At 50.5% G+C, this 17,577-nt stretch overlaps 1 protein-coding gene across 2 annotated transcripts in view; it reads right to left on the minus strand.

The window, feature by feature from the left end:
- Window positions 1-130: 130 nt before the first annotated feature.
- LOC131205935 (uncharacterized) overlaps window positions 131-17,577 on the minus strand; it is a 41,351-nt gene continuing 23,904 nt past the window's right edge. The window contains exons 3-6 of one of the 2 annotated variants that reach the window (XM_058198254.1): window positions 6,599-7,008; window positions 4,363-4,500; window positions 4,017-4,202; window positions 131-2,952 (exon numbers count right to left, since the gene is read on the minus strand). In XM_058198254.1, the coding sequence (XP_058054237.1) occupies window positions 2,930-2,952; window positions 4,017-4,202; window positions 4,363-4,500; window positions 6,599-6,992 (741 nt within the window). In that variant the 5' untranslated portion in view covers window positions 6,993-7,008 and the 3' untranslated portion in view covers window positions 131-2,929. Of the gene's footprint in view, window positions 2,953-3,614; window positions 3,747-4,016; window positions 4,203-4,362; window positions 4,501-6,598; window positions 7,009-17,577 lie in introns of those variants that run through there. The other variant, XM_058198253.1, reaches the window with a different exon arrangement.

Consider the following 17,577-nt stretch of genomic DNA (forward strand, 5'->3'; position numbering starts at 1 on the left):
CGAATGGCTGCCCTTTGGTAGCCACGCTTTCGGATTGCAATCAAAACCACCAGTACACGGTTCATACAACATATCACAAAAGAATATGTTTTATTAAGAAATTTGATATTTGAATTTCATTTTTCAGCTGTCCGTTACCTCGATCTGCCCATTACGGTTCTATTGTTTATGCTACAGTTATTGTATTTGTTTTATGTAAGTGTTATCCAATGGGTGTGATCATTTAAAACAAATTAGGCCATTACCGAATAACTGAAGCAGGTGTATGATCGCATCACTTTCAACCCCGAAACAGGAATGCGAAGCACTGGTAGCAAAGCGTCCCGTTTCGGAACAAAAACCCTTGGCGCTCAAACACAGAACTGTAGAAAGAAATGTATAAAAGACATCCGCACGAGATAGGCAGCTAAAATCCCAATGTGTATCCTACAAATGATCGCATTTCTTAGTTTGAACTGTCACGTTATCGTTAAATCGTTAAATACTAAGAATATCGGTATAAGTTTCTCTTTTTCCTTCGATTTATGTTTTCATTTGAATCATTCTCTCTCTCTCCCTCTCTGGCCCATTGTGTCTCTTCGGGTTGTTCACTGCGGTTCAAAACTCACATCTCCCATCGTCCCCACGGGTGTCTCGGTATCGGCTGTGGCGTCCAGGTGTATAACATATGTTTGTGTATATATATAATATATTTTTATCTAATTCATATTGGCCTTTACACTTCGATTCTGTTTCTTGTTGGCTCTGTATTCGGATCTTGTTTGTGTTTCTATTTTTTACCGAGTTACTATTTTACTACGATGTCATGCGGACCATTTTTCGTTCCGTCTGCCTGTGTGTATGTGTGTTTCGTTTGTTTCTTTTTCGAGGAGGAGCGATTGTTATCTGGTTTAAAACACTTATAATTTTATCCTTCAATGAACTCTTTGTTTATTATCCTTGTTTCGCGAAACAGCACCGAGTGGCCGACCGAACACGCACACTCTCAGTGGCTTCCGTTTGGCCTTGCGCTGTCGGCTTCTGTGCACCGGTTGAGAAGGTGGCCTTTTCTTTACTTCATCATTTCGCCGGACTACAGCTTCGGCCAACCGTTTTCACTATGAATCCTTAACTCGTTATCAATAATCGTTACTATCGAGACGAACATCAAACATACAAGAGAGAGTTGACCACAGGATTTACGGTAATTTATGGTGGAAGGTATGCATGCTGTTGGTTTTGTCCAGTACTGATGTGTTTGTCCTGCTGGCATGAAGTGGTTCCGTCGCCCATCCTGGGCACTGGTTGTTGTCGATTAGCCAAAGAGGTTCCCTTTAAGAGAAAAATGTGTCGCCCACAGAATGTGTCCTGGTGACGGTGCTACCTTTGCCAGAACCGAAACGCGTCCACACCGATTAAAAACCTTCCGCAAGAGAACAGAACTGTTTTTGTGTTATTTCGCTTATCTATGCATCCCGGGCGAAGGGTCTTATGTTACGTTTACTTGAAAAGGGCTTTCTTTTTGACATTCTACGGAACAATGAATCCTCTAAAATGTTTATTTGCTTGATTTTGATGTTGCTGCCGTCCGCCCCGCACGGAAACCGACCGATACTGTTCCTTGATGCTTCGATGTTCAATGGATGCGGTTCTCTCTCTCCCTACCTGACACAATTGTTACAATTAACATCCGGAATCTATCCCTTTCTCTCCCTTTCTCTGGCCAGTGCGGTCATTCCTGCGTTCGGTAGACGTGGCTTTTATGCTTAAAGTGGCTTATGGTGAGAGTTTTGATTACTTATCCCAGCGATAGGCAAAAAAGTTTAAACACGTTAAGGCTCAGTCCGTGTCGTATTGACGTGAACGGCGTAAACAGAAGGGGGATGGGTTAATGTCGCTTTCGTCAAGTTTTGGCCGCTTTTGGGGGTTTGTTACATTTTCATGGAAAACTTTGTAAAAACGGAAAATTTCCTCCTAACCGGTGCAGGGAGTAACGGAGTTGAAATGATTTTCTGCACATTTGGGTGACTTTTACCAAGAAATGGGAATGGCAACTGTGAGGAGCTGTCCTCAACTACGATGCGTTCAGTGTCGGATTTCCTGTTCTTGCGTGGCTGTTAGCGTTACTTCATCACTGTTAGCGGGCGCTACTTTCGGATGTGCTGTGGTGTTTCTAGTTTTGTTCTACTGACACCAGGACTTCCACGCCATAGCCCTGCATCGGCCCCTGCCTTTTGCCACTGTGTCGGTTTTGACTGCTATCTGGTTTTGTGCCGGATCGGTTCATTTTCGAGGGGCTTCAGAGTAGTTGGGAAAGCATAAGTCGCACGATTCATCAGAGAAGTTGACGTTAAAAGACATTCTTGCCAGAGCAAAGTTGGCCACTTAGGACAGGTTTGCTCACCGACACACATACGACACGCATACACGTTTGTCACCATGATTTATTATTATTAATTTTTGCCGTTTTCTTCAAACAAACGATACACAAAATCATTTTCCCGTCCGCCGTTTCCATCGCTTCGGCCCTTCGAAGAGAACTGTCTCTGTCCTACCGCCCGCTGTCGGTGTTGGATTAATAATAAGTGTGTCATCTTAATAAATAACGCCGCCAGCAGCCGTGGGGAGGGGCCGCCGGAAGCCCTTCTCCGGTGGCGAAGAAGTGGTGGATGTTGAAAGTGTTGCGTCGAAAAACGGAATCGAAAATCCGATCCAAAGAAACCGAACACCCGGCGACGGACTTCCGAGGCCACGGAACACTACCGCTACCGCTCACTGCTGTTTGGCCGCGAGATAATGTCCTGGAGGGCTCAGCTCAGGCCAGCAGGGAATGCTCGTTCGACGACACCGCTGACCGGCCGCTTAAATCGTAAAATGAAGAACGGAATCGAAGAGATGGTTGCCTTGCGATGTGCTGCTGCTGTTGCCCGCCACAGAGCGAATGGGCGATTTACTGGCGATTCTTGCGGAGACCTGCGTCCGGAGGAGGGAGAGCAGAACGGTGAAACATCAGTTGAGGATGGGCGGTGGGAATGGTGGGAATAGGGTTATTTCATACGGTGTCTTCAAACGAACTCGTGAAGTGATTATGCCACCAACACTGCGTATACTTACTATCGGGGGCTGAGATGCTACAAAACAGTTACTTCGCCCCTAATTCTAAGCATAATTCTAACTAACCTCTAAGTGAGTTCCCATTATGGTTTAAATTTAACGCAAGACTTGGTACAAGTATTTTGCTCCAGAGGTTACGCAGGTTTTTTAACTAGGACCAGCATAATTAGATAATATTAATAAACAACCTTCAGGAAGCGTCTGCCAGACCGTTTCACAGTTAGCTCTCTGCAGTGCCGGTTCCAATTAACATGGACCCCGTAAAGCTAACCGACTTACAACCGAAGACGAGCGAAGGTCGGAAGACGGTGAAAGGTTGACTTAATGAACATCAGGGCACCTCGGGAGACAGCCCTCGGCGTTGACGTAAAATTTTACACTCCAACATAATTTCCGATTCGCCAAAACCCACCAACGGACAAAGCGCCCGGTCTACCGTGCAGCTACTCGACGCGCCATTTTGCGTGTGAAGTTTCAAGGCACGCCATGCCACGGCACACAAACACACGCGCACGCTTACTGACCGATCGTGAGGGGTTCAAACGGGCGCACGGGAAAGCACGAAGTCGGGACGAAGCCCGGGTCCAACCGGAAAAGGAACTAGGGTTGCCGTTGTTTGTTGTACAGCTTGAGAAACCGTTTCAGTCTTCGCACTTTGCCGCCGCACAGTGGACGAAGGACGAGCGTTTCCGGTCCCGGACCCAGTTCAGTGGTGATGGTGACAATGGAAAGTACAAGCGGAGAGAGAAGTGAGTCGGCGGAACGGAACCACGGAGAACCACGAAATCTCGGATGGGATTCTGATAACCCCTGAAGTTTGCCAACGGAGTCACGCCGCGAAATGGCCCATCATCAGGCCCGCTGAACGCTTGGATCCTTTCGCTGAAAATGGCACACAAAGAGCGGGAACGGGCGCTTCTTACCTTTCTCCTTCTTCTCGGCCTTCGGTGGTTTGTTCTGTTTGTCTTTGGACTTGCCCTGGTTGCAGTTTTTGTTGACCACTCTCGTCGCCTGGCAGGTGTTGTCACTGGTTTGCTTCAGATTGTCGGTGCGCGACATTTGCCCATTGTTGTCGCAATCGGACCAGGCGCCCTTGTCGTAACGGCAGGCTGAAACGGAAGTCGGCCACGGTTAGGGAGCGCTGCGAGGAGATAACCGCCGAACGCGTGAGCTCGTCACCACACAGGACTCGGAATATTAAGTGATCCGGTGTGACCTTTCCGGGGACGAGCTTCATTCGGGGGGACAACACCTAAACGAACGACGAACCTTTTTTGCACTTCTTCTGGATCGTGCGGGTCTGAACGCAGGAGTTTTCGCCCTTCTTCAGCGACAGCGTCCGGGAGCGGGTGTTGGTCTTGGAGTCGCACTCGGTCCACGGGCCCTTGCTGTACCGGCACTGGGAGTCTGCGACGACCGCGAGAGAGAGAGAGAGAGAGCGAGAGCGAGAGAGAGATGTTAACGAAGTCGCGGAGTTAATGGGGTCCGAAATTGGACGATGTTATTAGTAGCCTTTCAAATAGGCGGTTAAACTAGTACTTCACTGTTAGTATGTTACAACTATGTTTACGTCAAAGCACTCGCAAACCACACGGAACGGAAGAGGTAACTGAGAACCAAGGACAACTGAAACCACTGCACAACCCATGCCTTAAAGGTAAAAGAGTAACTAAAGTGTTGTTGTTAGTAAAGTGGCCATACACGGTATGTTCGATAAATGCCGAGATTGTATTGTTAAAAAATATAATGTCGTCATAAAATGATCCTCCGATCCTGGCCAATGACCAATAATTTGAACTTTAGTTCCTGTTTGGCGGTTTTCATCATGTCAATTTTTCTTCTTTTCAAATCATTACGTAAAATTTGGCAAATAGTGTCTTAACTTGTATTGCGTTCTTCAACCAAACATCCTCACGGTGAAATTTCCATTCACAGCAAAGATTTCACAAACATTTTCCGCCAATTCTGAATGATTTCATTCGACACCCAGCTCAGGCCTTTCATCAGGTCTTTCAAGTCCTCATGATTCTTTTGAAGGCAATCGGCCTCGTGCACTCATCATAACTAATACGTATGGCTGTCTTTATATTTCCTTTAAAAAAAAAATCAGGGTTTTATCGAACCGAAATCGAGTTGTGCCAATTCGACACAAACCACACAGTTATGTTGAAGCCTAATGTTTTATTAGTAAAAGCATACGCCGAACAAAAGCCACAATGTGGTGTCTGTAGTTCAATTTGAACAACTCACGTTGAATGAGCTTCCAATTTTGACATATTCAATGCTCCGTGTAACGCGGACATTCTCCCACAACACAACACCAAAACCACGGACGGACTCTTCCAAATCGTTCCACGTTTATTTCGAACACGGGGAAAAGACAAAAAAAAGTATAGCAACCCCCAAACAATAATGATAAATCAACCGAAAAGCTCCACTCGTTCCCGGGAGGTCGAAAATGCGAAAATCGTAATCAGGAGCCGGTTTACCGGGACAGTGTGCATCCTTCGCATCAGGATGCCAAACGGCATAGCAGATGTTGGCTGCACCAGACCTCCGTTAGATTGTGATTGGATTGTGTTTTTTGGGGGCGGTCGTCGGGCGCCGGGTGCCGATTCCGGCAAAAGGGCACACAACTCTATTGCGCGCAGTTTGTTGCAGTGTGCCCTAATGTGCTGCAACCGCATAGAACCACACAGGCAGACACACAACCAGGAACCGGGTTCCTACCAAAAGCCGCCGGGGGACATCCGTCGAGGCCGAGAGAGACAACAGCAGGCCGAACCGAGCACACAACAATGCTGTGTTGTGTGAGGTAAACCTAATTTTGATTAAATTCATTCTATTCACAGAACCGTCGCCCGCGTTCCGGCGACAGCAAGCGACATAAGCCCTCGGCCAACACAGTCCGACCGTCTGCATGTGTGGTCGAAATGGTTGTTTAGTGTCCTGCAGCAGACCCACTTCCGGTGGAGGCCTTTGTCCACAGCATGCCTCCCAGGGGGGGGGGGGCGGCGGGTAAGCATGCAGCCGGACGGTCCGGAGCAGCAGTTGGTTGTGCGACGTGGGAGTCTAATTAGTGTCGCATGCTTTTAGCCCGAGGTCCGTTGTTGTTGTTGCTGTGGCTGGCGGTGGTGGTGGTGGGCTGCCTTCCGTTTCCGGCTCAACGAAAACCAATCATCCGCACCGGGCAGGGTTTTGTGTTGCAATGCTCCGGGTTGGGTGACAATACTCACCGATGGGGGTGGTACAATAATAAGTCACTCACGCACACAGATATGCACACAAGCCGGGTGCAAAAGCTCCCCAAATTAAGGTCCTGAAGCGTTGACGCATTCAAGACACTTCCCGATGGTGTTAGTAGTGGTGGCTCTCGAGTGGGGTTAGGTGGTTAGTTGGTGGTGGTTAGTTGGTGGTGGTGGTGGTGGGTGTTAGTAGTAGTAGTAGTAGGTAGCCGCCCACACACACCCGCGATCGCAATCGGTGCCGGGGATAAATCACTTACTCGGAGCCGGATCTCGGGTCGCTTCGGTCGGTTTCACCTTTTTCTGGCCCTTCGGGCCCTGGCCCGCCCCGGCCGAACCCTGCTGTTGGTGCCCGCCGGAAGCGGGACGCTTGTCCGCCTTGCGCTCTTTCTTACCGGTGCTGGTGGCGCTGCCGGCGCCGCCGCCGCCACCGTTGTTCTTGGTGCCGCGCTCGTTGCGGATCAGCACCTCCCGGTCGTCCTCCTGCCAGATCTCCTTCAGCCCGTTATCGTTGATCGGCTGGACCGCTTCGGCCGCCGCCACCGACTTCTTCGAGTCGTGGCCACCGCCTGCCGCGGCCGGCGTGCCGCACGTTGGCGCCGGGAAGTAGGACAGCGACGCCACCGCCAGGAATGCTAGTATCAGAAGGTTCATCTCTCTCTCTCTCTCTCTGCAAAAGAAGAACGTTGGGAGAGAAACTCCAATTAGTGATGGCTGGCGAAGGGATGTGGTTGATGGGGCGCCGATCGGCTCTTCAATCATCATGACGCGGCTTTATTGATCTGCCTCATCCGCCCGGTTCAGGATGATGAGTTCAGTCGTTTACACTTCCCGATTGCTTCCCGGTAAAGTGTGGAGGACATTTCTTTATCCAAAGTGATAACACTTTTGATGGACGTGTTTTTGCATCTTATTAATGTTTGTTTACAGACCTAAAGTAGTGTCTCTCTATTTAGGACTTATTTTGGACCAACTATTGTTGTTGGAATGAAAGCTACACTGCTTTTCATAAGGATAGCCTCACCCGTTTTTTTTTCGAAGATAAAACGCTAAACCTATTTTTCGTAGATGAGGAATCAATTAGTTTTGCAAAAGAAATAATAGGTAAATAATAAAAAAAAATAATGAGGTCCATCGTTTGGTGTTCCGAAATAAAAATTATTTTTACTTACGGAGCCAAAAAACGATAAAACGGTTGTTTCAAATTGATAGCCTCATTATGTATTATTCAAGAAAATAGGGTCACTCAGTAGAAATGAATGAAAATTATGATGTTTTAATAATCGGTGGCCTCTCCACTACGATTTCTGGTTTAGATCTGGGGAAACAGCCGGCCAGGTCATTAAATTTACTCCCAAATGTTCCAAGTAAGCTCTTGTTGCCCTACTTGCATGGACAAGTTGCATTATCCTGCTGGAAAATTAACTGCTGGTGGATGCTGGATAACCCCAAAAAGCTCGTGTGAACGCACACCAAAAGTTGTTGGATCTTTTACAAAACAACTCTCCACACGGCCACGGTTTTCTACTTTAGTAAGCATTTAAGCTGCTCAGAAGCACCTTCCAATCTGCTCGGTTCCATACAATTGGCAATAAGTCAAATCCCACATCGTGAACGCTTTGGGAAATTACACCACGGATCGGCTGAACTTTGGTGTCCGATTCCCAGGGCGCGCCTTCGTAGCCTCGGACCCACAGAACGGACCTTCCGCGTTCGGTGTCTATATGTGTGTTGTTTTGAAAGCCACAGAACTCCAGTCCGAACTCCTTGCGCTCCCTCGGGGCATGCGATACGGGGCGAGCCACGGCATGAGCGATGATGATGATGCGCGGATGATGCTGTGTGGTCTGATGGATGAAACGTTGTCCGTCCGTCGTCCGGAGTGTCGTTCCCACCTGACGTCACCTCTTGCCGCCCCAGTTTTTCATCATTATAACTCGCGGCGCGATGTTGGAATCGACCGAGAGCCAGAGGCTACCGGAGCTCCGGAGGACTGCTGCTTAATTTGCGACAATGCCACAATGCTTTCAGGAGCGCGGCCATGTACTTCGGGCATTCTTCTGGTGAATAATTAAAACTGATTGCTTGGCGCCAGGATGCTGCCACTGGCGGCGACGCCGGAATGCGACAGAAACTATCTCTTCCCTTTTCTTCGGGGTGGGCACTTCAACTTTAGCCACAAGCCATCAAGTGCACCGCACTCTGTAATGCCGCACCGGAGGTGGCGTTGCGGTGACCTCCAGCGGAAAATGTCAATTACATTTCATTCTACCAGCGGCCCAGTACACGATGCTGGGTTAATTAAGGACAACGGAAGACCGATGATCGTATGTTTAAAAGAGAGAGAAAAAATAATCCACTTCACGCTGATCGATAGCGGGCCCAGGACCTGCGTTGTACATCGTGGTGGTGCCCGTTTCCCCGTTTTTCCTAAACCCCCCAAGGTGTCGATGTCGTGTCCATAATGTTGACAGGCTTTCTATGCTGTGCTATTTATGGAAGCTACTCCGATGCCGTGGGAGTAGAGTGTCCGGTTTCGCCACATCCTGCCATGCGTGCACCCGACTTCAGGGCGGAGATCCCATCGCAGCCTTTGATATAGAAACATGAAAGGAAAGTGTGGCCTTCAGGGCTGCTGTCCTCTTCCAGAAATAGTTACGGATTTAATTTCTAGTAATTTTATCACGCACAGACACCGGACCAATGCGATTATCCGCTTGGTAGGGGTGGTACCTGGTCCTTCGAACTAAAGAATCGCGACCGCATTTAGATCCTTTTGTGGACTGCAGCATCGGAATGCCGCCAGCGGGCATAAAATCCGGTTGCCGGTAGTTATTTTGATTTATAGTGGCAAAATCCTGCTCGGCGCTCTGTAAATACGATCAACGGCAGACCGAAACGGAAAACGCGACCAAAGCTGCAGGGTGGCCGGGTCCAGGCAGCTTCCAGGCAGTCGGTGAGAAATGGCTTCCGACGCAGTGGGTGGTGTACTCGATAAAGACGGGGGTTCGAATGGCGAAGAATAATTGCTCCGCTCCGAGGTCACACCACGCACACTTAAGCGGCGTTTCTGGTCCACGGACTAGACACACTCCTATCGGTGCACTCAACCACATCCTGTGTCTGCGCACCCCGGGGGATGATGTTTTTCGGAAGAAGCATCAAATGGCTGTGGGATGAAAAATAAGCCCATAAAACAGAAAGAGAGCCAAGTTTCCCCGGCGTATCACCTTTATGGGTGAACAAACAAAGTTAATAAAATTAATTAAGCCGGTCACTCGTCGAATCGGCGCCGGAGCCTCGACTCCGGCTTCGACGGCGGATAAACTGTTGAGCAAGTTTGTTTAATGACTTGTAATCGAATGAGCTTTTATGATGCAGTTTATGGGGCGGGACGATGATGCGCTGTCACGGTCGCCACGTTCCGTCGACTCATCGACGGCCGGCGCCGACCGAAGAAAATGTAATTCCCGGCGCCGGCACTGTAATGTGCCAGATAAGCTTCGGTTCAGCTTTCCGGCAACTAAGTTGCGTGGGGGACGTCCACGTGGCTAATCAGCCGTGGCAAATCGGAGCGGTAACCAATTTTGTGACCACTCCGCATAGCAGTGTCTCGGTCGACCATCGGTCATCGGGCTCTTGGTTGGAGGAGATGGCCCCGGCAAACGGAGCTTAGTGCAGGATGGGTATCAGCCGGTCACGTCCTTAATTAAATTTCGACGGTCGTCCCGATGAGTAGCAAGAGGGTTGGACGTCCACCGGCACATACAGACCGGCTGCAGTCGATAGTCGGGCCCCGGCGTGATTTGTTCCGACTCGTTAGCCATCACGATAATGGCCGGCACTCGGATATGTGATGAGTTGGTCTCGCCGCCGTCACGATCCAGCGGAGCCGGCTCGGGACGGAACGCGCGCCATTCGAAGTCGCGCGAAGAAATAGGTTTTTAGCGACCGTCTGGCGGTGCCCTCATCATTATCTTGACGATTTCATTAACGTCCATTAATACGCTCGATCGAATGGGCGAACCGACCACGCGGCACCAGGCGTCTCCATCGGCGGAGTTTGCTGCATTAATTGACTCATTAGCGATATTTTTGGGCAATCTTTTAAACTTTTACCGAGACCCGGATCTCGGACTCTCTGACTATCTGTGTCAAGTTCAACCGGGCGCGATGTTTCGTGCGCTTCCGTAGCCAATTTATGCGCCAGAAAAAGAGCGCCGTTTTTGCACTTCGCACGAAATCAAAATCGGCCGCAAGCTGGTGCTCCGTTGGATGAACTTTTTCACACTTCAAACGATCAACTTTGAAGGCGGCTACTGCGGAAGGGTCATTCGCTGACCCCACGCCCGCACGGGCAGCGAACCGGAAGCATTTAATTAATAAATCCGTATAAATCACCGGTGGCCGGCCCATTTTTACGGAACACTTTTGCCCAACCGGGGGGGTCTGTCTTCACGGTGCCCGGTAACTTTTGTGGCTTTCCTTCTCGAAACTCGACAAATCCTGGACCAACATTGACCATTTCTCACCCCGAGAGTGCGATCCACTTTCGGCTGCGGAGTTCCGACCGACCCAGGCCCGGCGAAATCCACGTCCCGTTCCCCGCCGGGTCGTTGGCGACCGTTTCCGTTTGGCTTTCCCGCTGACCACCGCACCACTTTTCGGGGGGTGGATTTATTCTTGATAAATATTTTTCCGTTCGCTCGATAGCCATAGCCCCCACGGGCTGCCGAGGTGGTTCCGGTGTCACGGTCCGGTGTGCAACCGGTGCTCTCCTCGGGACCGCGGGATGATAACCCCCGGCGCCGAAGAGGATGAAAACATTATTTGGCGGCCCGTTAACTCTTATCCGTTTCCGGGTCAATGAATGAATGGGGTCCCGTGCGCCGGCCCTAGCTGCGCCGGCAGCGAGCGAATTGAAAATCCGTTCCCGTGACCCTCACACGGAAGCCCGAAAAGTTGGATAAAGTACAAAGCAAAAAAAAAATGACACTGGAGAACCCATCGCCGCAAGGATGAATTGGGCAGCTTTTACGGTTCGCCGAGCCAGGATCCAGGTTTCCTGGTGGTAGGAAAAACGGGGCGAGATTTATTCGGAATAAATCGGTCGAATAAGAGAGGCACGGAGCCGCCGCCGCCGTCGTTGTTGTAAATGGACTATTGAAAAATTGCGAACCTACGGGCGAACGGCGGACATTCCACAGCCAGGATCGCTAAGACGGTAGAAAGATAGGGGATTCGGAGACACACACAGAGAGAGAAAGCGAGGTTTTATTAAATTTTCACGGCGACGTGCGCGATGGAGGCGCATGGTGGCGCACTGGAAAACTGCATAGCGACCGCGCCTCCTGGGGCATGCCCCGTGGTCCAGGTGAATGCTTTTTGCAAGATTGCAGTGCCAGATTGGAGGTAAAATAAATATCGAATTAGAGAGTCAGGGGCGGCCCAAAAACGCCATCATCATCATTGGTTCATATCGGGACAACGTGTAGCCGCTGCCGCTGCTGGCGCAGGAGCGAAAAAGTTATTGTTCCCGTCACGGATATGATGAAAAATATTTTCCCATTGTGCCTCGGGGAGGCCAACCCCCGGAAAGCGGAACGGATTGGCCCGGAAGGCGGCGAATGTTGCCCGGAGTGCAAGCATTTTTTCCTGCTTTAAAAGGCCTGCACAACACAACGCGGATGCCGTGTGCATGGTGAATGCAATATTGCTTGCCCCGGTGCAGGTGCAAAAGTCACGTTTGTGGTATTTGCCTGACGTGGCACTATTTCATCTGCCGCCGGGATGACAAATGATAGTTGATGTTGCGCGCACTCGGCGCCACCGCTACGTGTTGATGCCGTCGCATTTGAGGCGCTCCATGTGACCCACTTTGGGGCGGCAAAAATTTGTATATTTTCAAGCCATGCACGACCACCGTATCGGGGGGTGCAGTTTGCAGTTGCTGGAAAAAGAATCCATCAGGTTTCGTAAAAGGTCGTCCCGACAATATTGCCGTTGGCCCTCGGCCGACCAATCGAACCGGACAGAGTTCTCCTGTTCAAATATTTGAACCAATCCCACCACTATTCACCCACCTAAGAAGCGACGGAGAACTTGCGGCCAAAGTCGCTGACTAGCTATAACCCGTCGGGAACCGGACACCCCCCGCCCCGGGGGGTTTTGTTTAACTTGGCTTTAACACCCAACACCCATTTGCGACACACGATCGTTCACGGATAAACATCGGTGCCGAGGAATCTCTGGGAACGGTCGGCCGTGCCCGTCATTTCTCCCACAGACCCGGCAAATCAATTCCAGATGGCAACACGGCATCTCCAGCGCCATTTTGTTTACTTGCGCTTGATTGAATTTTAATGCAAACAACTTTCCCCGCCAACAACAATCGCCATCGCCATCGGTCCTGGTGCCGGGGGGGGTGCGGCCTTATGAAGTCGAGACTCCCCAGGAACCGGACCGACGGGGGACGCGAGGAAATTAGATTTTCGTTCGGATCGCATCGGATCGATTGGGAGCGGGGTTGTTGTTTTGCTAGTGTTTTTTAATGGTTCGCCCGGTTCGCCGGGTTTCGGTGCCAGAAAAATGCCAGTCAATTCCCGCTGTTCCCGCCACAGTTTTCCGGCACCGGGGAGCCGTGGTTAGGGTTGTGTGATTGCAACGACCACCAGCATCACCACGAGCAACTGCATGAAGGTGCTGGTTGCTGGCAGCCAAATGTTTGGAAGAGTACCCGGGAGTGCTAACGACCAACTGCCCGGGTTTGTCTCCCGTCTGGCAAGCAAGTATTGTGCATTAAGGCTAGCATAACGATGTTGCGCACTCCACGAGTCTTAGTTGCGGTTCCGGGTCCGCGTGTGTTGTGCACTTTCTCTATCCACACTCCGACGTCGGCCCGCTCCGTATGCTCCCCGAGTTCGAGCTTTTCTCGCTCGCTATTTATTTTGATTGCACAATCCACTGAATCCACACCACAAACGGGCACCCCGGGAACGGCCACACTAGTGCACGCCTTTGCATCCATTTGTTTCCCGAAAACACAGTTATCAAAGATGGAATAACGAACTAATCCGTTTCTAGCGGAAACGACCGCACACGGGTATTTGTCAGTGCCGGCGTGGAACACGGAACTGAACCGCACGGCACACCATCATTTATCTTTGTTGTTAAGCAGCGGCCACAGAAAAACGGAGTGAACTATCTCCGGATGTTGCGCTTCGGTAAATTTGTTGCGCTAGCTTCTTCTCGCTGGGAAGTAATCATTCATTTGACCACTTTTTCGAAGTGGGCATTTAGGAAGCGACCATGTTCCGGTCGCCAGGTAGTCGAAGGCGCTGTGTGATGGATCGCAGCCACAGCAGGAATCGGAGCTGTACTGGAGTTCTGGTGCCAACTTAATTTTTGTCCATTAACTTACGGTCAGCAACCGCGGGCGTTACACAGCATGTGTCAGGTGCTGCAACTTTGCTGGCTCTCGCTGATAATCTCACCGTTTCCGGTGCGGTGTAGCAATACCATGAATAATGGTGCTTTTGAAACGACAGTTTTCTAATTAGCATTATGGCGCACTGCCCCGGCGTGGGCCAATGATACCGAATGAACCAACTTTAAAATGCATCACTTCATTTACTGACACTTGCCACATCCTAATCAGCGTGCCGGGCTCAACCGGACGGGCCACCAAAATTTGCTTTTGACCTTTTTGCACGTAAATATTTCATTAAACGTAATATGTTTATGCAACTTATGCAACTTTCTATCGCCCCCGGTGGCGCTCTGAAACGGGCCGGGTCAAAAATGCATACATCCCCCGTACCTTGAGTCAGCAACATGCACCTCCGAATGATGGGCTTCCGGGGAGGAGGGGGGGGGGGCGATGGTGTCATACGGCTGACCGCACTCGAACTCGACACTGACATGCTGCTAATAGGAAATGTATTACAACTCATCGGAGAAGTAACGTCCCCTGTCCGTTCATCGTCCTTCCCACCGGAACCGTTCCAATGTGCACATTTCACACCAGTCTCGTTTCGACCCACAAACCTCACTCTGTCGGTGGTCCCGTTTTGGCCATTTTCCAAGCCGCACACAGGCACACACATGTGTCAGGGGCAGATGATTGAACGATCAAGCCGGCTCCGAAAACCCATCTCCCCGATGGGGTTCAACTCCCTTGCTCGGTGCTGGCGAGTCGAGTCCATGGTCTCTGGTCGATGGTTGGTTGGCGTTCGGAGCACGTTCCGCACGATGACAGTTACACTCGTGCCGGTTCCCATGTGGCAAAAATACATTTGGGGGAAAAAAAAGGAGAAACCAAATGACAAACTAACAAACAGCCGAAACGTATTTATTCTCAGATCGACCCACTCAGCCTGTGGGTGGGCCACCCCACCCGGGACGCCGTTGGAATGCAATTGCAATCCCCACCGGGAGAGCAGGGATCCCTGCTGTATGGCCGTAAGTGCAAATCACAGGAACACAATAATGCTCGCCCCTTTCGGAATGGAGAAATATTATTGGATTTGAATTTTTCATAAATCTTCCGGACGATCCGTCGGACCGTCCTCCCGACACAGGTTCGAATGACCCTAGTTAGTCTCCGGGCGTCCGGGGGCCGGAAATGGCCACCGAGTGAAGGATATCGATCGGTGAAAACGGCATCGTTTGCCGACTCTCTACCGGCGTCCCGAAACGGTCGCTGGGGGGTGCGCCGACTTAAGAAAAGGATTCTCTCTTCGATCCATTTGATTGCCTATTTTGCCCGCTGCCGGCGTCAAGGCTCTAGGAAGACTCCAAGAAAAAAAAATCCCAGTGTGGGGAATGTGCTTGCAACATTTCGTCCCGCATTTCCCGGAGTGCCGGAAGTCATTGGGGAAGGCCAGAGGCAGCAGATGAAAAATTATGTTCCAAGATTTTCAAGAAACGAAAACCAGGGCCGAGGCAGCTAGATCGGCTAGATCTGGGCGCTGCGCTGATTGCCTGTTTGCGTTTGTTTGCGTTCGAAGGTCGAACGGAAGCTTTAGGACTTTGTATACTTTCGTCCTTTATCCTTCTTTTTATGGTATATTTAAATAAAACCCTTTTCTGGCCTCATGTTCAGCAGAAACTTCGATCACGCGACGGCTCCCGGCGGCGGCGGCGGCTTAAATCCGCCGCCGCCGACGCTCGGCGTGGGCCTTCATTTGAAATTCAATTTATTTCGAACCGATTTAGATGTGTCGATTGTACGTCTACTTTGCTGTGGTCCGCCCGGTCTCGGGGCTCGGCTTCAGCATTCGATTGATAATGCTGCCCGATTTTTGGCACGTCTTTGCATACGCAATGGGCCGAGAAGATACCGGCAGCTTTGTGCTCGGGCGGAGAAAAGTTCCTGTATCACCATAACTCAATATGAAGTGGAAAAATATTAACAGAGTGAACATGATTCACAATGCTGTTGCCATAATCCATTGATATTGATTAAAACTAAGCCTAGGGGGGTTTTAAATTTCACAGCCGAGGTTCGATCGCCAGAGGGTCCCTGCAAACCACCACCAAGCCGATTGGAAGGACGAATTTTATGTGACGTGACTTATGTAAGCACCACTCGAGAGCAATTTTAATCAAACCGAAACATCACACCAGCTGGAAGTTTAAATGTTCCCGGTGCTCGACTCGAAAGCTAACGAAAGCTTCCCATAGAATACACGTACCACCAGCTAGATAGGGGCTCGTGATTATACGGTTTCACTGAGGTTCTGGCCCCAGGACCATCTGCCAACCACCCATGATCCTCGCTACAGAGAGAGAGAGAGAGAGAGAGAGAGAGAGAGAGAGCGGCGAACGCAAGAGCCAGGGTCAAGTGTCGTCCGTTGGCAACGAATCGGTCTTCAAACAGCCGCCGGGTGCTGGTCTCATCGAGTGAGCCTGGCCACTGACAACATGTCCGAATGCTGCTATCGTTCGCCTGGCATCTCCACCCGGCCAGGCGCAGGCAGTGTGTGCAATCAGTGTGTCCGGATGAAAAATGAACCGTATGTCACGGGGGCCCGTAGGCTTGGATTATTACCGGCCATTCCGAGAGTCATTCCACCCCAACTGGGCACACCACCGCCACCGCCGGTGTCATTCGTAATAATCCCACACCGACCTAACGGTCTCCGTGTGCCGGTCCGAGGGCCGGGGGCCCGCAGTAAGCAAACTGTTATCGGGAGACATAATTCCCATCATTCAATCAAATGGCGCAGCATAAAAACGGGGAATGTGTATGCGCTGATCGCAGAGACCGTACAAATAAATGCCAATATCATGGACCCATGCAAAACCGGTCTGTCATTTGTTTTGATTTGTTTACTCGCTTTTTAGCAATAAAAATTATGTTATTCTAGGGCGTGCCACACGACGGACCAGGCGCCTCCATTGGCCGAGCCCGAGGATTATGGATCACTCTGGTTCGGGCCTGTGACTGTGTGACGTTTGGGGACGGTAATTGGGTTCGTTTATCTTTTTTTATGAGCTGGACATAAATTGACATGTGGAGGACCGATGTGCTGGGCGTCGTTAGTTTGAAGCCCAGACTATGTCCTGGCGAACGAGATTGGACCACAGCACAGTAAATAGTTCGACGAATGTGTTGCTGCGGCCCATCAAAAATACATTTGGGCTAGCAAAGCGCATTATGATGTAGAAATCTGTAAAAAGCAACACATTCAAAATGGAATCGTAAGCTAAACCCGTAAAAGGATTTTCCACAAACAAAGCGCTTCCATTGCGGGTGAAGCGTATTATTTTTGCACACACCAGTGCTTTGTAAAGTGATCCTCGGAAAACTGTCGGTGCTTGGCGAAATCTCTGCCCACGGCACTTATGGCTGTCGCCCGCCGTCTCCGTGTCACCTACCAACAGGGTCGATTTTTGCTTATCCGCTGCCCGACGCATGACAATCCGCAACGGCGGTGATTTTTTGGCATTCACGGCACGTCGCTGAAGTTTGTCGAATGGCTCCCTATCTCTGTGTCGGTCCGGGTTGCCCGGGCCTTCCAAAAATCAAACGACGCTCCGAATGGTGGGAACCGTGTACCGTGATTACGATTTAAGCTTCCGATAATGCCGCGGCAACATCCGGTTACGCGTACCGCACGCTGTCTGAGAGTTCTTCCGGTGGCCGGCATCGGTTCGTGCTAATCATTTGCCCGGGCGAACCTCGGGCCACTCCTAATGTCAATTACCATTTACCCGGAAGCCATCCTGGCATTTG

This window comes from Anopheles bellator, chromosome 1 (assembly GCF_943735745.2).
Source record: "Anopheles bellator chromosome 1, idAnoBellAS_SP24_06.2, whole genome shotgun sequence".
In the NCBI taxonomy this organism is placed as follows: Eukaryota; Metazoa; Arthropoda; class Insecta; order Diptera; family Culicidae; genus Anopheles; species Anopheles bellator.